At 35.3% G+C, this 21,349-nt stretch overlaps 1 protein-coding gene across 1 annotated transcript; it reads right to left on the bottom strand.

Moving 5' to 3' along the window:
• Positions 1–1,514: 1,514 nt before the first annotated feature.
• On the bottom strand, positions 1,515–19,781 carry LOC147392530 (RAD3-like DNA-binding helicase protein). The gene is given in 26 exon segments (XM_086456128.1): positions 1,515–2,138; positions 2,217–2,291; positions 2,833–2,918; positions 3,924–4,069; positions 4,921–5,064; positions 5,067–5,528; positions 8,467–8,558; positions 10,717–10,822; positions 10,893–10,950; positions 11,803–11,918; positions 12,114–12,173; positions 13,165–13,251; positions 14,681–14,749; positions 14,897–15,004; positions 15,087–15,178; positions 15,284–15,438; positions 15,525–15,666; positions 16,170–16,215; positions 16,589–16,713; positions 16,947–17,123; positions 17,664–17,826; positions 18,072–18,219; positions 18,370–18,451; positions 18,565–18,704; positions 19,119–19,396; positions 19,558–19,781. Coding segments are annotated over 24 exon segments (3,183 nt in total). The 5' UTR covers positions 19,660–19,781; the 3' UTR covers positions 1,515–2,138; positions 2,217–2,291; position 2,833.
• Positions 19,782–21,349: the final 1,568 nt, after the last annotated feature.

The raw sequence follows: 21,349 nt of genomic DNA, 5'->3' as shown, positions 1-21,349 counted from the left end.
TGTCGATGTGGCTAAATTAATGTAGTACAAAAAAGAATTTTCATAAATCATGTACTAGTTTCCAAGTGTCATCAATCCATTATTTTGTTAAGTAGCATATACAAGCATACACTTAACTGCAGTATCAATTAAATAATCGATTATGGTGAAGAGTGATGCAGATTGTTGCACTCCATCTCAGTCTAAATCCATTGTGTAGTAATACCTCTTTGTCAACTCTCCCTGGGCATGACCTGTGGTGGGCATCATCATCACCATTGGTGATGTCCATAAATCCACCATTATTAACCCGTCTGAAAATAGCACCATAACGAACACCTTACCACAGCCAACAGAGTCAGCACCCAAAAGTAGAGGCCGGTCATACTCCCTTATTACGAAAATGCCACTAAGCTAACAAGTGTGCCCTGGCACGGGGCTGACACGTACCCTAAGCTAACAGATATGCCCTGGTACGGGGGCTGACATGGCTTCATAACGAGCCTTACATACTGTTACATGAGTGCTCCCGGGTAGCTCCGGGGCGAGCTTACACCTAACTCTAGGTGACAGATGATGTGGCCGTTACACCCGGGCTGTCAAAAATACAAATTCATGTTAATAGCTAACAATCTGTAATAACTGGCAATCTATGCTTTTTGAAAGAGTCGCGACATTCTGACTTGAAAATGTTCACTCGGTCCGTACTCAGTCGGCGTGGCAAGTGCACTTTACCATAGATCTTTTTCCTTATGTACCGAATATCATTAGTCTTTTTGAAATGCACTCGTGCCTTAGAGAATCACATTTGAGAACTACCCAAGGTTTCAAATAACTAATGATAAATCTACATGGCAAAACATATGTGGCTGATATGATAAGGGCATAGAGCCGTTCATCTTTTTCCTCGTGTGTCCCGAAGAAAAAGATCTATGGTTCTGTGCCCTTGCCATGTCAGACGCGTATGTTTTACCACATCGATTTATCAAAGGCTCTACAAACAATTATTGAGACAGTAGGCAAAGTTGGAAGACAACCACAAGAACAAGTAGGATCAATTAAAGAAGTCTCAACTCAACTGGTATAGGAGCCTAGGTAAGAGTAAAGCAGAGACGGAAGCCAAAGCCAAATGGGTTAGAAAAGGAATGGCAATATAATTGATATTTATCGAGAATGTGGAATATTAACAAAGATACGTAACAAAAGGAAAGTCTCTGGATGAGATGGCTATATCTAGACCAATAATTCATAATAGACCCAAAAGTAGTCGACTCGTCAGGTCTGGAATGGATAGACTAGTTTTCCTGACTGATAAAAACTCAATTTCCCTGTAGTCACCCACAAGTTTTTTTTATTTTTTGGGTAAGATGGACTTAAACTCATGACCTCAAATTGATTTGCAATGTGTCAAACCAACTGAGCTATGGGTCTAAGTCCAACAGTCACCCTAAGGTTTATATATCTCATGCCTGCAACAGTAATACATGAATGAGATCAGAAGAAGAAACTAATTGTCGATGTGGCTAAATTGAATGTAGTACAAAAAAGAATTTTCATAAAATCATGTACTAGTTCCAAGTATCATCAATCCATTATTTTGTTAAGTAGCATATACAAGCATACACTTAACTGCAGTATCAATTAAATAATCGATTATGGTGAAGAGCGATGCAGATTGTTGCACCTCCATCTCAGTCTAAATCCATTGTGTAGTAATACTCTTTGTCAACTCTCCCTGGGCATGACCTGTGGTGGGCATCATCATCATCACCATTGGTGATGTCCATAACTCCACCATTATTAACCCGTCTGAAAATAGCACCATAACGAACACCTTACCACAGCCAACAGAGTCAGCACCCCCACAACCAACCCTGTGGTCTTTTTCAGTTGTGCCAATATTTCTCTGTGCTATGAGAGCTGGTGAAGCTATGTTGATACTTCTTTCATTATGATTTTAATGTTTGTTCTATCAGATTGTATTAGCCGCCATTACCTAGTCTTCCCGTCCAATTAATAGTTCCCATGTGTAAAACTATATTTAAAATGAGCTGATGTTGAATTCCTTCATAACCTGAACAGACAATTTTCCAATTGAGATCCTCTCAAATGTATAATGCACCATACAGTACCGTCCATATGTCAAATCCACCACTCCACTGGAAATTGAAGTACACAATTAATTTCTATTCGTGGTAACTAATGCCAGCAATTAAGATTATATGTGGTAGATATACCTGAAATAGAACACTTGGCCCTGTCAAGCAAGTTTATCACCAAGCCATCCTCAAGCTCTTCTTAGGTGACTTGATCTGAAACATACAAATTAAAAATTAAAAAATAGCATATTTTTTCTTGAACAGACGAAAACACACTACTTCTCACTTCAGTAAAGGCATTTTTTTTATGGGTAAGCTGGACTTGAACTCACAACCTCAAAGTTGCTTTGCAATGTGTCAAACCAACTGAGCTATGGGTAAACAAACAAAAGTAATGGCATTCAATCATAAACAAAAGAATAGTTAGTACTCAAGTAATGGCTTCTCTTCTCTATATGACTTCTTTCACATTAAAATTTGGAAAGCCACAAGATTAATGCAACAGAAAAGAAACATGGGTACACTTTCTAATAACTTTCAATGCCATGGATAGATTTTAAAAGTAATAGATTGTTGAATTTATATTGTTCAGTTGATATAACCATTGACCCGGATGGGGCTGAAAAGACAGTCATGCTTGAATATGTACAGAAATTTATACAGGAAAAGCAGCAAAAGAAAACACATCAAAATTCAGAGAAACTTAAATACCAGAAAAACAGATAACAGTAAACAGAAGGCAATGGTTTCTTACATCAACTGTCAGTTGCTGCATCATGAGTTTTAAGATGCTGCTCATAGTACATAGACCGATACTTAGCAGGGATATAGTCCTTGAATCTGTAAATAATGATACACCAAAGGATTGAAATCTTGTTGTGACACACATAAATCTTTCCACTAATATCATTCTTTCATAGATCAAAAGCATTAAAAAGAAAGAGTAAATGCATAATGAACGTGGAGACAAACGTCACTCTAAAAATGAACACAATTCAAAAATTTGGAAACATAACAAAATAAATAAATTTAAAGAGCTCCCACACTTCATGCAGTTAAGAAGCCAGAGTTAAAAAAGACAAAGGAAAGAAAAGAAAAACTCAAGTGGTCACAGAAATTGGAGAATTGTTGAAACTCAACACAGATATAGCTAATTAAGTCCAAGAAACATAAATTAACTATCAAGCAACCAATAGAAGGAATAACTGTGTGGATAATATTACATGCTTTCTGAAAATTTCCAACTTCCAATAGTAACACAAATGATAAACAAAAGAAATTCAATTTTCTCAATAACTGACAAAAATTGGTTGATTAAATAGAAGATTTCTTGGTAAAATATATTTGTATTATTTGGCAATCTCTCAAACTAATATCAATAAATCACCAATGTTTTTTCTTGAGAGTAAGCTAAACTAAAATTCGAAATCTACAGTTCTTATTCTATATTATCGGAAAAATTCTAGCAACATATTAGATATGCTCTTATGTATCTAACTAGTGGCAATAAGTGGAAATTCACTTGTCAATCCAAGAAAGTTTTAGAAAGGGAATAGTGTTTTAGAAAGGAAATATTGGAAATTTACTCCAAGAACATAAGAACTAACTATGGAACATCTGCAAAGAAAAGAGTCAAATGACCACATCACTCTGGCAGATAGAGAGATTTGGTTTCCAACTAATTAAACAGTATAGACGTTGGACTAGGAAAACATGAGATTAGAAATTGCATTTACCTACAACAAATCCATGAAGATTGGAAAAGGGGGGTGGGGGGTGGGGGGGAAGTTATATATCAAGTACTCCTAACATTTGAGGCAAATGACTTGTAATTGTAGAAAATACCTCTTAAGAAGATGATGTCTCTCTGGAGTAGAAAATAATCTTGCAATTAATTGTAGCACCTGACTTATCTTCATCGTTTTGGACTTCAATGCCTTCATATAACCCACAAATTCTATATATTCTGTTGGAGTAAGCATTTCTTGAACCTGTAAAGTGTACATAAAAACAAGAGGTCTCATTGATCAAGACACATTTTTTCCATGTTAGAAAAGACCACAAATACAAGATACAACAAATCAGATTACCAAAAGTTGAATAAAATCTACAGCTTTATCTAGGGTATTAAGGGGCCAAGCCAGCGAGACAAGCAGCATATGAACCCAGGTTGCTGCGAACTTGAGCTTAGGATCGAGTTCACTTATGGTGAGTTGAGCCTGGGAAGGAATTACTGAATCATCAACATCATTTAAAGGGTCTTATCCTGTCTATTTGAGGTTGGGCAAATAGAAATCTGCTCCTCCATTCATTTGTTGCTGAAACTACTATGAAAAGGGTTACATTAATGAACTAAGGTTTTCCACATAATTAGACCATTTTGGGATTTTCCATCAAGGTTTCAAACAAGCTGACAGAACAAGATGGAACATGTGGGGAAATAAAAATGTGTATTGGTCTCAACATGAAAATAAATTAATTGAACTCTTTTTAAACCTAATTAAGCTAACAATACCTTATCAAACAAAATAATACTAGTTTCAAACATTGAAGTAATTCTTTGTTCAACCACTGACAATGTTTAATTAATTAGATCAACTTTCCAGCATGGACCAAAAGTCCCATATCAACAATCTTCTGTTTTGAAACTTTTGAAGGAATCATGACAAGGATTCCCAAGCCTTCCACCTGCAGTTCCCAGGCAGAGGAATGCTATTAATGGGGAAATACGAAGGAATAGGAGTTCCCACTTTTATTCTTTGAGGAAAATCTTAATTCATAAACAAAGCTTAGAATGGTCCAAACAACAACTCTTCAATCATTATAGATTCAAACAATTTACCTCAATTAGAAAAGCAGATCCTCTAGTTTCCCCATCAGAAGGTGCAGAACTTGAAAGAACACCTTTGTCTTTCTGCGCCGGTAACTCAAAAGCAGGCCTCTGTGAAGTAGAAACATTTTCAAGCACACATCTGAACCAACTTGAGCACGTTTCAAGTTTCTATTACTCTCATCAATACAAACTTTGTCTGGTCCACACGGACAAAGCTGCAATCGTTTCTCGTGTTTATCTGAAATGTCAGATAAATGTGCTTTTCTGGTATCATATAACTGCTCAGGAGAGAGATGCTTATCGGAATGCAGCATAGCATCAGGATCTGTCTTCAATAATTTAGACTTCTTTGAAGAACAGGACACAATCAGTTCTCTTGGTTTTTCATCCCAGTGGTCATTAGAAGTCAAGTCAATAACCTCACTATTTTGATATTGTCGACCTTTAAGATCAGGTTCTCTCAAGTGCTTTAAGGTCAAGGGATGATTGAACTTGTAAGGAGTAAGAGTCGAGCGATTAGCAGGAAGAAATTCTTCTAACTGGGTACAACTTTTGCCTCTATTGGCTGCAAGTACAGAAGATAATGGCTTTTTGGAGCAATCTTCTTTAGTTGTAGTCTGTAAACAATAAACAGTACAATAAGAAAGAGAAAGTGCTTCACTCTAAAATATTCACATAAGAAAAATAAAATGTCCGATAAAAGTATGCGCATGTATTTGGGCAACAACTGAAAATTAACAAATGAGTGACAGCATTTGGCAATAAAAATTTGTGCCAAGGTTGGGCAATCTTCACCCAATTAGATTTATCTAAACAAGAGTAATCACCTTGTATGCAGCACATATTGGATTTGTTTAAAATTAAAAGGATAGTTCTGCAACATATATTTGTAAAGAAAACAACCCATAGAAATAGCTCTTGTGGACGTGATAAATAGCTTTATAACATCAATGATGGCCTAATCATATGCTTGAACAAATTGTTATGACCTTTGAAAGCTGATCACATGAGTACATCTGTGAATGGTTATTCCATTGAATCAAAAGGTCTTTGGAGGCAGTACTTTCAGGTCTTATAACATCACCATCAAAAGAGTAATTCCTCTCCAATAGAATGTAAATCTCCTTGCAGCCGAATAAGTGTTTGTTGACACTAAAATTTGGAAGACCAAAAGTGCCCCCACCTTTTCATCTAACTTATTATTATCAAGGATATCCTTGTCAAAATGAATAAAATTACAACCCCACGACCCTATACCACATTAGTTAGTTTTAGTTTCCTAAAATAATATAAATATCTTTTTGTTATGATATCTTCGACATAGCCTTAATTAATATTTTAAATTACAAAAAGACCTTTAAAACTTATTAAATGATCAAATATGAAAATATAAGATTATCTATTTAAAAATTAATTTTTTTGAAGTAATTTTAATCATGCATAAACCCTAAATTGTTCCATACATGTGTGTTTGCACATGCCACCTACTAGTTTTTTAATCTTAGACACACCTCACAAGTTTACCTAAATATTTGAGAAATCCCTATATTTTAAAACTGATTAAATACCCTTCAAACACAATTTATACAAAATTATTTCACAAAAGTATCATTTTAACCCCAGTTTTTGAAACCCCGCTTAGAGTGGGTAAGGCCTAAGCACTTTCTTATAAGTACAAAATTTTATTGAAAAAGCGAAAGAGCGACCGAGCTGGCCAACAACAAAAGAAAAAAAAACAAGAAAAGAGAGAAACAAAGAAGACAAAAGCTACACCCCCGCCCAACAACTCATCGTTGCAAAGCATCTCCCACTTGAACACAAAGTCTTCAAAGAAAACCCCTTGAAAATCTTTACAAAACTTGCACCAAAAGAAAAGAAACCCCTTTGATCTCCAAAATAACAGCATGAACTGTTTTTTCTTCGCCTTGGAAAACCCATTCATTCCTCTCTTTCCAAAGCCCCCAACAAATGGCAAAAGGAAGAATAGCCCAGAAATACCTTTTTATTGTTGGAGAACACATTACAAATCCAACCACAAAAGAGGTCAAAAGTACAAAAGGAAAAATCCAGTCCACATGAAAGAGGGATAAGAAATGATCTCAAACCAAAGAAGAAAAAAGACAATGCACCAAAATATGATTTCTAGATTCTCCGTTCTTTTTACAAAGAAAGCAGGGAGTTGAGAAATCGCGCTTGATCAGATTATCAAGAGTTAAAATCCTCTCCTTAGAAGCTAGCCACACAAAGAAAGAAATTTTAGAATGAATGAAAGGAGACCAAAAAGTAGAAGTCGAGAAAGACAAAGCAAACGGAGTCAAAAGAGAGTTATGGAAAGAGCGCACAGAGAATAAATTGTCATTACTCTTGGTCCATTCTCTACGATCCTCCTCAAGCGCACCCAACTAATAAGAAGAGATAAACTCTAGGAGAGATACCACCTCGTTGATCCCTCGGTCATTGAAATTCCTTCTAAAGCCCAAATTCCGAGAAAGTCCAAGCCCATTGTGAATCCAACAATCCTGAATCAAAGCATTCTTTTTCAAAGAAGTGGCGTAAAGGGAAGGATATTGAATGCAAAGGTTTGTAGTGCCACACCACCAATCGTCCCAGATTCTCACTTTATCTCCTTTCCCCACCTTGAATTTGATGCCCTTGTTGAAGTCATCATGAGCAACCTTTAAAACCCCTTTCCACGCACTACAATGGTTTAGGCAAGAAAAATGGGACTATGCGGGATCTAGGCAGGACTTTGACAACCAAGATTCCACCTAAAAGTGAAATCCTCAAAAGAAGTCCCTTTGAATTCCTTGTGCATCTTGGACCAAATGAATAAGTGTTTTATAAAACTCTAGGCAAGAAAAGTGGGACTATGCGGGATCTAGGCGGGACCAAATGAACAAGTATTGCAACTACTTCCTTTTCTTTGCCTTCAAAACTTTTGTTGTATAAAACTATATATGCCTCTATTTTTTATTTTGTTAGTTTTTTGTTTCCATTGGCATGCAACATAATTGAAGTATTTAGAAATACATTTGGAAACACAATAGTAATATATGCAGAGCAAGTTATTGAATTGATTTTATTCATAAATAAACTTTTGTAGTGTAAGTATATTACCCAAAGAACGTTGTCAAAAAACAACATTTAGCTATACTTTTACAATAAATATGAAATAGATATATACTTTAGAAACTTTCAATTATTCAAATAAAAAAGGTTGCTCTTGCTAAAATATAATATGAATGTTATATTACTATTAATGTAGAAGATTAAAACTTGAAATTTAATTATGTGGATTTGAAACCTGGCATTTGGAAATATGTGGTGGCTACTTTACTTTTTCTATTAATTATATATGTGTTATATTATTTATTAAAAATTTCATGCATTTGAGGCTTACACCTCAATGTGATGGCCCATCGAGCACCTTGTCTCATGCCTCAATGCCTAAAAACATTAACCACATTAATACTCCATTTGAAAGATAATGTATGATGGAAAAAAAAAAACAAAACAAAACAAGACAAAAAAAAAAAAACAAATTGGAACACAAACCATGGACGATAGCTCCAACACAAATGATATATCTTTCCCCAAGGGTTCATGTATTCCCTTATCCAGTGTCGATTTTGAAGTAGAAACTAGGCCTGTTGACAAGTACCATGCAATGTAAGTAAGTCGATGGTAGCCAAAACACATACATGGGAATTTGTATAATCGCAAAACCATAAAACGAATTGAGAGCTCAATAGCCAAAACAATGATATTACCCATGGAAATGAGAATAGTAATGCCACATTAACCACATGAACTCTATAATATCTAAAACACTTTCTTAAAAGAAAAAATATTAAGTGTTGTGTTTACATAAATGCATTATTATATTTTTTATTTTTTAAAGGGTAATTATAAAAGCACCCCACGAATTAATAAAGGCAACCCAGGCATAGCCAAATTGTTGTCTTATATGGGTTAAAAGTTTCAGAATGAGCTGATTTTTGGTGAGGATGATCTTTATGAAGAGGAGATCATCCTCACTAAAAATCAACCCATTCCGAAACTTCTAACCCCAAGAAATCTGGTTTACAAAAAAAAAAGGACGATTTACGATTCTTGAACTTGTTTTGATGGGGTTAGAAGTTTCAGTATAGGCTGATTTTTGGTGAGGATGATCTTCTCATCATAGATATCATCCTCGCCAAAATTCATCTCTTTCCGAGACTTTTAACTATATAAGACAAAACACTTCGGCTATGGTATGGGTCGCCCTTATTAATTCGTGGGGTGCTTTTATAATTACTCTTTTTTAAATATGCATGAATGTATTACTAATATTCCGACTAATTAGAACATGGATGATTGTATGTCCAGGCTTATAAGAATGTGTTACTAAGATATTAATACATCAAAATACACTGATTTACAGACACCTAATCAATTGTAATTCATTTCTACTAATGAAATAATAGTATGTGTAATTTAATTTATATTTTTATATTTTACCAACATTTTTAGATTTTTTTTCAAAAGAATGTTCCTTCAAACTTTACTGCTTATCAAATATTTCCACCAAAACTTGCAATTTTATACCTGATTTGATTATTTCAGTTGGTAGTTACTGTTCATCAAAATATTTCTTAAAACAATAAAGAATCTCTTCACAAGTTTTTTGGAAATGGAAATATTTTGGTATATTTAAATATGTCGAAAAGATGGGCCTCATTTTGAAGGTTAAACCAAAATTCATTTTTTGAGTTTAAAAAGAGAACATTGCACAATGGTAAATTACAAAGATAAAGTTTTTAAATATTAGATGATGGGATGCCAAAATGCAACAATCCTTTTGCTATGAAAATTTCCAAAGATCAAAGGTATGTCACCTCCCGTATCGTCTCAAGTGCAAAGTTAAAATAAGCAAATAATGCCACAATAAACTAGGGCCAAACAACTAAGGTTCCTCTCGGCGTTATGGACAATAAGAGTTCAAACTTCTTGAAGTTACTACAATTTCTTTAATAAACTTCATTAAGCATTTTATTTAACCTAAGCACAATTCAATGTGATCGAAAAATGGACTGAAATTGTAAGTGAAAATGGAGCAGGTTGCAAGATTCGTTTGTATTTGTAATAAACCTATGAAAAACATAACATACTTGAGTTTTAGCATTCATTTCAAACTTTAATAAGTTAATGACAGGTAGTGCCATTTCTTAATAGTAATGAAATAGAGTCCAAACTGTTATGGGAAGAAGTTGAATTTCAACCAAACTAACAACGATTTTACAAAGGAGCCTCATGATGCATGAAGTATGTAGACATGATCTACTAAAATATCAAATTTTAGCTTACGCCCTTCGTTAACCAACCAAATACTTCAAAAGATTGATCTGTTGTAGAAGGAGAGAACTATGAATATAAGAGGATGTGGGACTTAACTGGGGTATGACACATCCGAGAGTGGAGGAAAATATACACTAAACACTCCCCCTCACCCATAAGGGTGGAAAGAATCGAACCTGTGACCTATACGAACCTAGCGCTTTGATACCATGTTAACCAACAAACTACTCCAAAAGACCAATCTATTGGAGGGGGGAACTATAATTATAAGATGATCAAAGGACTTAACAGGGATATGATACACCCGAGAGTAAGAGGAAAGTATATACTCAACACCCTCTAAATATATATTACTTCACTTAGCCAAAGCATATAATTTAGTAAAACAGAGGAAACATTAGGGAAAAAAAAGTATCTATGAATCACAAAAAATAGAAGATTGGAAAAAGCCAGGGGATACTTAACCATTGCATTTGATTTTTGTTAATTTTGGCTTTCCAAGACCAGACGCCGCTCTTTCACGAAAAAACCGAGTCAATGTAAAAACTACTTCCCCAAATTTAGAGTAGCACTGCAAAATCAACAATACAATTAGTGAAAAGGATTGTAAAAAATGGCCAAACCAAAATCTCTTAATGCACCTTGATATGAGGTTGAAGCCAAAGTGACATTTGGCACTGACGATTTGAATGTGCAAACCTGTTTACATCATAAAATACTCAACAAAATGAAAGTTGTATATATTCTATAATGGTGAATATTAAGGTACTAGCTTTATCACGAGACATCATTTATGCCTTAGCGAAATACCAGGGTCCACTAACTACTCTAACACGAATCTATTTAAGAAATTATCAGTAACATGCTTGACACTGAATTGACAACTGGTTAAGATTGGCAACACAGTTGAAGATAATGACCTAACGGTAGAAAAAAGAAAAGGCTAATAAATCCTATAAAGAAAGGTGTTCTTTTGAAAGTATACACTGTATAGAACTTGTTGAAAAAGTTAACTTCACTCGGTAAAATTCAGAACTAACTTGATGAGGAGAAATTTGGTAAAAAAATTGCCTTCTAAGTTCAGAGAATTATGGCCAAAATATCAGGAAATCCATTGATACTAGAGGAATATTGTTGGGATAAGCCTTCGATAATGATGATTGAAAGATTGAATGAACATATTTCTAGTGGCTTAGTTTGTCTCACCATGAGCTAAACTGAGGCCAGGTCAGGCGGTGGCAAAGAACTCAGGCAAGAAATGCTGAAAAACATCTAAGGTCGACACGAACTCACGAAGGTCAACTTATTTATCAAAAACAATTGGTTATGAAAATGGATGCCATGATATAAGAAACAATTTTGAGAGCTGTAATGATAAGAGATAATCTACAGTAGCTACTACATGAGAAAACAAGATTTACATATTAAGATAGAAAAAGGTGGCAGGAACAGACATGACCAGATTAATATTCACTTTGTGGCACATTCTCTTGGAGTTAAATTTCTTCCTACGGGAGCATTTTCATATAAGCAGAAAGTGGAACATCAAACCTTTCATCACAGAAAATTATTGCTCCGTAATCATGGCGATGACGAATGACACGCCCTACAGCCTGATTCACAGCCCGTGATGCTTGTTGGCTGTACCACTCCTCTCCTGTCAAAAGCTGCATCATTAACAAAATAAATTAAAAGAACTGCATAAATTCTAGAAATAATGAATAAGCAAATTTGGATCCATGGCTTGAGAACTTTCATACATTTCAACTATCATGTTATTAGCTATCCATAGAATATAAAACCAAAGGAATTGATTATAAACCATTGAAGTACTTTTGTGTATCTAAAAATATTAGTGTTACCTTATATTCTTTCTTTTCTGATTCAGCTTGTTGATCCAAGAACTCACGTTTCAAACGAACCTACGATACAATATGAAGGTCAGCAAATCAAATAAAAAAGCATCCATGCATGCAAAGATGCGATGCCAGAATTATGAAACATAAACACACCATGGAATGACTAAAAGAACAATAAGCTTTTAAAAGCAAATCAGGGACAGAAAAAAGAAAGGAAAAAAAAAAAAAACAAGATACAAATTATTACATAGAAAGCGTGAACCCAAAATACAAACAAAAAAAGGGAGGTAAGCAAGAATCTCACTCCTCTCTTACAACAATCTATTACACACGTCAATGCCACATCAGTGAGGTAGTGATGACTGAGTGATAATATAAAAGATCTGGGATTAAAACCCCACCTTCTCACTTAAACCTATAAAAAAAATCTATTAAGCATGATTACTGTCACCCATCTGAATAGAGGGTCTTCAAATCTGAGGCCTTTGCATTCTAGGAAGTCTTATCAGTAAAGATTCAAAGCTTTGGATAAGTCTACAGGGAAATAGACTTGGATGCTAGCTTGCTTAGATCAATAGTTGGGCCAACATTTCTACCACTGTTTAGGAAAAATGTTGAAGAGAAGGGGTAGCGATAGGATATTTTCAGTGTAATTATTGTACTTGGCTTTGGATTCATCTTCTGAATCTAAATATCCAGCTTCCTTTTTCTATAGATATAAAATTCAATAGAGAAGAAAGGGAGGTCAAGAACACACACACACACAGTAAGCCACTACTCTCGGGGCACAATGGAGCTACTGAAGGCATCTTCCTTAAGATTACAAATCCACTATATTGTGCCAGAATGTCATGGGTGCTAGGTTCAAATAAAGCAGCTAAAAAAGTTTATATTTAATAAGCTCAATTGCATGTAAAAATTGCAAACATTAAGATCTTTTATCATCACCAAACATTTATAATTCCAAATAACTTTTAGATGAAACAGCCAAGAACCTTGATAACAAGTAAACTTAGATGGACTTATATACATCTCAAGGTCTAGGAACTCAAACCTTGGGATCATTCCTTGTGGCGAATGGCATACCAGTGATTACCACAGCTCTCCCAGCATGGTCAGCAAAATCTAATCCCTCACTTACCTAGCAACCCAAATACACTTAGTACAAATAATGTACAACACGAAAGGATGCATATGACCATATGAAATAGAATCATTAAAGCCAATGCAAAGTGCTACAAGTTACCAAATAGATCAGCTAAAATAAGATATGGCATAAAAATGAAATCTCAGATAGATCATCGTCGTAGCGATTATTATTGGCTATGTGTATCCCAATTACTGGGGTGAGAACATGAATCCTATTCACCATTCAACTCCACACAGAACCATATCATCAGTTGGGACAAATTGATGATGTACTAAAAAATTCCTTAGACAAGACAAGTAAAAGGATAACTCGCCACCATACTTCCTGTCTAAAATGGAGGAGCTCATGTGTGGCCCATTAAAGAGTGAAGACTTCTGTAATAAATTTAAATTGATGGTCCTTGACACAAGGCATCAACAAAGTTGAAAGAGAAACATTACTTCCTCTCTCTAAGCACAATATGGAGCGAAGCCAACGTTATAGCATATACTGATGGAAAGGTCTACTGATACAGTGCAGTTGAACCAACAGGTTGGAACAACTCCAAACTGCCAAAAATCTTGACTCTGCCAAAGTCTTGAGTTCTGACCAGGATTACATGTGGCATCTACATCTCTTCAAGCTGGCAGTAAGGAAGCAGACTCCAAGAAATAAATGATACTTCAGATTTGTGTCAACTCCAGAAGCAGTTATCAGCATTGGGAGAATCCTCGACCCTCTTGCAGCCTGAATTTCCTAAATTGCTATAATCCCAAAGGAGGAATACATCATCAATAAGAATCCAACCATGATCAAAGGGAGAGATTGCACAGATCTATTATTGACGCAATGGTGTGGCCATCTTAGCCCTAGCTAGGGGCAGACATTACCAAGAGAGATATCCACCCCAGCTGAGAATTGTTGTAGGGAACAAGGTGACCTAGATCAATCAGAACTTTGGTAATAGATAAGACATTGTTTGAGAGATGATCTGCAAAGTGAAGGAGCTAATAATCGTCATGGCAAACCACTTAAGAATAATAAAACTTGCCTTGATGGCCAAGGAAGACACCTTAGAGTTTCCTCTTCCCCAAAGAAATTGTTGATGCCAAGGTTGTAAAAAAGATTTAGATGCCAAGGCTCACCATGTTCAAGAGAAGTACAAACCCTGTAGAAGTTGAACACATGCTTCACTACTAACAGATGATGACTCTCTAGGAAAGTAATGACATGGTAAGTGCCTATATTTTCAATGTGCCTCCATATACAAGTTGTATAACAAGTATCTAAAGAGCCTTGAAAGGCCTCCTATTCAGTTATATCTCTTTAGAAGCTTTTAGAACATTTAAAAGTGATACTATCATCTCAGTCAACAGAACAAATACAAGAACTTTACAAGGTCATGAGCAAGAAAAGGATAAAGTTCAGGGAGAACCCATACCTTTCCACGACATACGGCAAAAAAGACTGAACCAGAAGTAGAGGTGTCATTCAACTTAGTCATGAAGTCCTGCATAAAATTTATATTTCAGTAGGTAGGACCATCAGGTTGAATACAGTACATTAGAGGACAGAAAATGAAAAAACGGTGATTGAATCAGACAAAGGGGAACAAAAGAATCAAGCAATGATTGAGTATATAAATTGAGTTACTTGCCTCAATTGAGGATGAGAAAAGTGAAGACTGCTTAGGTTCCACAACAGGTTGCTTATGTCTGCATATCCTTTCCCAGATGGTGCTAGAATTTACTGAGCTTGCATGACTCTACAACACATTCAGGATGGTATTAATAGAGGTAGCTATGAGCAACCATTCACGTATTTTCTGAACTTGATGAATGTATTACCATATTCTTCCAGCAACCAATGCATTGGTCCAAAAGGTAGTACGATGGAAAGAAAACAAGTAGTCCATCAGGTACTATTCGAGCAAAATTTGCTGCATGGTAGCAATTCAAGAGAACATGCTCAAAATACTTCCAAAACAGACAAAAATAATAATCAGTCCCTTGGATTTAGCATTTTCACTACCACTTGTACATACCAATAGCATTTCCGAGCTCTTGCTTATATTCTAAAGAGTCACGATTCCGATAAGAGGAATTGAAAGAGCAACCAGATGGACCAGTTGGTACAACACCCGCCCAAATTTGATCCGAAGATATAACATGGGGGTTCTCCAATCGAACAGGGAATTCTCTATTATGGAAAACAAGGCATTCTCATCAATGAAAAATGTCACGAAATGACCAAAACTTTGAAGAACAAAAGGTAATATGACTTACAATTTCAGTTCCTGTGCAAATGAATCTAAGGGTGATAATGTGCCAGATGTCAAAATAATAGATCCAACACCCATTCTAGAAAATTGATCCATAGCAATTCCGGGATTGAAACACCACCAGCTGAGCATCCTAGATGCCTTGCCTACAAACATCAGGAAAAAAAAAACTAGTTAATAGAACAAAAATCCATACCTCCACTTACTAAACAATGTATACATATCCTTAGAATCCACCCGTGTCTGTTATACATTGCTCAAATCCATCCCGATTCCCAAAATAGTTGGCTCAAAATCAACTTGATCACATAATTTCAAATCTAATCAAGATCTTATCAGTATTAGACACTACATGACCAATCTGTCACCACCTCAAGCACCAAAGACGATGAAAGCCTTGTAGTTCAACAAGCCAAATAATTATCTTCAACAAATAATCATGGAATGAGATGTTAAGGGGACCATTAAGTTTTTTTTTTTTTTTTGGGTGGTTGGGTTGGGGTGGGGGGTTAAAGGAGATTCAGCAACCATTTTCTCAATTCTCTATGATGTCTAGAAGATGGAATATTTTCAGGAATAAGCAAATCATAAGGATTCTCATCTCCAAAGAAGTGATGTTTTGAACATCAGAAAAAATGGCTCTTAATACCTTGAAAAGCATCTAAGGCTCTTGCTTCAGCGTCCTGCACATGAACCTTAAATCAACAAACAGATTTTAAAGTTAGTATAGCCAAGTCAGGTTGATTCTTACACTAAAGACAACATACATACACAACGATACCCTCATGAGGTAAAAAACAAAAACAAGAAAAAGAAGAGAAGAAAATTTGATTTGTTAAAAAATTTAGTGTTGCCACCAAGTAAACCTGTTTTTAATGAGATCAATAACTCGGAATGGCTGGTTTTGAACCCAGGTCTATGGTATCAACGCACGCAGACTTTACCAACTAAGCTAGTTGGCACCTTCAATTTGAGATACATATGTAAATGGATTGGCAACAGATCACCCGCAACAATCCCATATACCTACTAGTGTGTTTGAAAAGTTGCATAAGACTCCCAACTTACACGATAGGATTTTGCATGGGCCTTATCACCATCTCTGAAAATTATCCGAAGGATATCACCCATGCTTTCCAACCTGCATGCGGTTCCCTTGTTCTTGTGCGGTCCACTTTCAGTTGCATTTTCAGCTGAAATTATGAAAAAACACTCAACATGCTTTTTGTCTAAGGATAAGGAATTCCTTCAATAATAACATTGCTAAATATCTATAGAATATAGATAATTAAATATGAAGCTCCTTCATGAGAATGAATTGATGCAACCATCTGACATGTCTAGGAATAGTTTTTTACATGTCTAAATGTTGTCAAAACGCACCACCACCACCACAGTAACAAAGCAATGACCTCATTGAACTTACCATCCTCAAGAAGCAACACAGCGTTGTCAATTGTATCAAGAAGCATGGTTGCAGTTTCATTCGTGATGTTTAAATCAGCAAGCAACTCGTAAATGTAAGGCCCCGGTCTAGTAAAACCAAACTCTTTGGACCCAATAGGCACTTCAGTAATCCGCTTCTCCAGCTTTAGTAAAAGAGCTGCAAGAATTACACTACAACTTAAATAAATACGATAGTGATCATAAATTTCAGAAGCTCTTGTTTACAATGATACCATTATGATGAACAATTGTGTCAACAACAATATGAATATTTTAAGTGATACAAATGCTCTACACAATGTTAGGTCAAACTCTATCCAATAACATTCAAAAGTTAGTTGGTATGCAAAAGCTATCGGTTATCTAAGATTCTTGACCATAATAAAAAACAATATTTATATATGTATCTTATTGCTCACTTTAGAAGCACAAGTACATCCATTTAGACCATGCACCCCAATTCTAATTCCTATACACTTTTAAAAGCACAAACACGTCCCACTTAGATCATGTACCTCAGTCATACAGCCTGCAAATATGAGGGTTAAAGCTTTTCTACAGAAACTGAGCAATAAGGTAGCAACTCAGCCAAGTTTCCCATAAAACAAAGAACAGTGACAGTTGAAATATATAAATACCACATTAGTGAGGCATGGCTAAGATATATTAATTTCACAAATGAATAAAAATTCATTACCTCTAAGAATAGCAAAGTTATCTGGGTTAAGGGACTTGTCGTTTGAATTTTCAATTTCCCTCCTTGTGATAGAAAGTTCAACGCACTTTTTTGCTTCAGAAATGCAAGCAGTCAGAAGCCCAGAAGGCAAATCAAAGGAAGCTGCATCTGAACATATGCTTTCCTGCATTTCATAAAACATACGGTACTTCAACTATTAGTAGTTAAAACATCATGAAGTATACAAAGGAGAGATACATAAACTGCATGAATTTCAAGTCCTTAAAACTTTAACTTATATGATAGAAGTAACTCTTGTCAAGATTGAAGAAGGAGAGAACTGAAAGTTTCGATAGTTAAACTTCTTCTACAACTAAGAGAACTCGGTTCAAAAATCATGATATGAAAAATTAAACAATTGGGCCTTACTAGGTTGTGAGCTTCATCAAATATAAGTACACTATTCCGCCACTCAATAGTAAGAGATTTCCGGTTCTCAAGATCGATAAGATAGTTGTAAGGAGAAAATAAAATGTCAACATTCTTGTGGAGTTCACGTGATAAATAATAAGGGCACCTACAAGGAAGGTTAAAATTCAATGAGAGTGACCAATCAGATTCTATATCAACCACAATGTGCATAGATTTCAAAAGAGAACATATTGGAAGCATCGACAGTCTACTAGAATTGTTATAATAAAGAGACAAAGATATTGCGAGAACCTACGGTCCCTGGGTTCTTCCAATATTCACCAAATCCTCTATATCAATAGGATCAACTCCAAGATTGGGGTTGTTCTTTACAAAATCTGCAAAAGGAAGATTCATACGTATGGAAGTTAAGAATATATATTGAAACTCAAGTTCCTCTACACTGTAAAACTGAAAAAAGATGACCACCCTCAACAAGAAAACAACCAACCTCCAACTTTGCCATGATATACACATTTACGCTTTTTACGAAGGAATTGGCAGGCATTGGTTTGTGCTCTTCCACGAAGCATGCGTACTTCATCATGAATGCATAACTGCTCACGAGAACCTAATACAACCATTTTGGGCCTGCAAGTTCATTAAATGTTAACAAGTGAAAAATCTCCAATTACTTCAAAAACAGTTTAAGCATCATGACCAACAAATTCACTACATCAGCTTCAACAATTAAGATCCATAGAATACTGTTCTGCTTCAGACCCATGGCCACCAAATCCATACATAAATTATACACTAGGCTGTGCCCATAAACAAAGAAACTCTTTCCCATTTATGTGTTTAAATTAGACAAAGTTCTATTAAAAAAAATACAATATTTAACTTTAAAAAAAAACACAAAATAACCATACATGATAAGTTTTTTAACTGTTTTTTTTTTTTTTTAAACTGTTGCTAATATTAAGTGCATTATTTTTTATATTGAGCTTTCCATTATTTGGCACAAAATCTTAATGAAATTCAAAACAAATATACAAATCAAACCTGTAATTGGTTCTTTTCAACTCTTGAATTACTTGCTGGAGTTGGCTGTGAGTTCTTGTAGTATATACTATGGTAGGAAGACGTGTTCCTCCGGATTGTGACTGTGGTGGTGGTGTCGATGAAACATCAAAGTTGTTTTGGTTTTCCGAATTACGACTCTTCCCCTCATTTGCTCCAGTTGAGAATTTTCCTAAACTCTTCCTCCAAGCCAATGCGGCGCATAGAAGACACAAAGTTTTACCCGTCCCAGTTGGACTCTCTAACAACGCATTACATTTCTAGCACAAACAAACAATCAAACAATTAATGTTTCACATCGAAATCACATTTAGGGCCTGTTTGGATCACCATTTTTATTTTCTTTGCAAGAGATTAATCAATTTTTCAAGATTTATGGAAAAAAATATGATAAAAAATAAAAATTGTAACTAAAGCTTACGTCTTGTAAGGATTGGATGACTTTCTCCATGTAAACGATCTGACAATCGTAAGCCTCGAAAGGGAAATCGACATTAATTCCCCTGATACTGTAGATGGGCATTGTTTGCGAAACAGATGTTCGATCTTAGACTCTGAGAGAGAGAGAGAGAGAGAGAGATCTTGTTTACTACGAACCCTAGAAGACGAACACCCTCCCTTATGAGTTCAGTCAGCGCGGGCGATTGTGTTTCCCGCCACAAAGGGTATTTTGACAATTAATATAAGAAGATATTTTCTTTTGGGTAATTTATAAGCACATCCCCGTATTTTAGTGAATATTTCAGATCCCCCGTATTTTCAAATCTTGTTTGGCAACTAATTTTCAGATTCCACCCAAATGATTTAGAGAGTCTATTGCCACACTAACTATTACTAATAGCACACCATTCATATCATACCATATATCAATGAATTATGGGCAAATTATCATTTCTTGTGCTGAATACGACGAGATCTGGTACACTGTTGATTTTAATTCCAAAAGAGTCATGATAATCTAACTACCCCACGTGGCACACTCAATCGACTTTCCTGACATGATAGTTTGGGAACCGTAGATCTATACGTCTCAGGATACATGGTTCCCTCAAGATTCACTTTTATGGGGAAGTACAGTTTTGTATCCCGAGGCATACAAATCTATACTTCACATCAGGAAAGTCGATTTACTCTGTCACATGGGGTAGTCAGATCATCACGATTCATTCTCAAAACAAGTTTTCGACCGAGTTCATTGGTGGGTATTCTAATTTAAAGCCGTGAAAATCTCACTGGTAAGAAGTGACGATCTCACTGACAAAAAGTGACGAAACTCTCATAATTTATTCCTTAAAACTGGTTTGATTTTGAGTTTGGACTGGTACTTTAAAATCTTGCTTGGTTACTAGTCTCTGTGGGCCATATTTTCCAACTTCACTTCTATGGTTTTTTCCTAAACATGTTTTGAAACATAACAATTCAAATGGCATAAAAAAGTAAGGAGAAAACCTTTACTTCAATGTTGAAGCCAGCTAACCTTGAATTGGACTAATAAGATTAAACACCTTAAAGAATCTAATAAGATTCCATTAGTAGGAAAAGGGATTACGTGACACAACCTAAAAAAATGTGGCCATTGTATTTCTCATTTTGTATAAACCACTAAGATTAAATTGTCACATTTGAAATAATGTCGGCTGTCGGACATGGTGTGGTAGGAATTACATGACAAACAAATATCAAGCTACACATTGCAATAATCCAGTGGAAAGTAAAACATATGTAGCATGGGTGAGGGCGCTAGAATTAGTGTTTTACTGGAAAAACCCCAAACCCGAAGACCATTTATATATTATTCCCTAAAAATTATAGAGCTCTCCAAAAACCTTACCTTTTCAACTTGATGATGGAAGAAAAATGTCCTTGTTCAATTGTAATTTGGAACAAAGATTTTGACAAAACATTAGCATGATTTTACCAATTTTGTTCAATGAAAATCCCACATTTTCTTGATAATTAAAAATACTAGATGTAACATTTTCCATAAATAAATTTGGAGAATGATAGTATGGCTTCAATGTTACTAGTCTTGAGGATCCTACTTTCGTACTTACTACCTTGCCAATAATTTACGTGGACCCCCCCGGTGTTTCAGAGGACAAGGCAAAGTTTCATATCAATATGTTCAGGATTAAACGAAAGGAATAGAAATAAGGAAAAGAAATACATTCTAGCACATTAATATATATATATATATATATATATATATATAT

Source organism: Akebia trifoliata, chromosome 10, assembly GCF_017979445.1.
Source record: "Akebia trifoliata isolate Shusen 1 chromosome 10, ASM1797944v1, whole genome shotgun sequence".
Classification (NCBI taxonomy): Eukaryota; Viridiplantae; Streptophyta; class Magnoliopsida; order Ranunculales; family Lardizabalaceae; genus Akebia; species Akebia trifoliata.
This window is presented reverse-complemented; position numbering and strand designations above follow the sequence as displayed.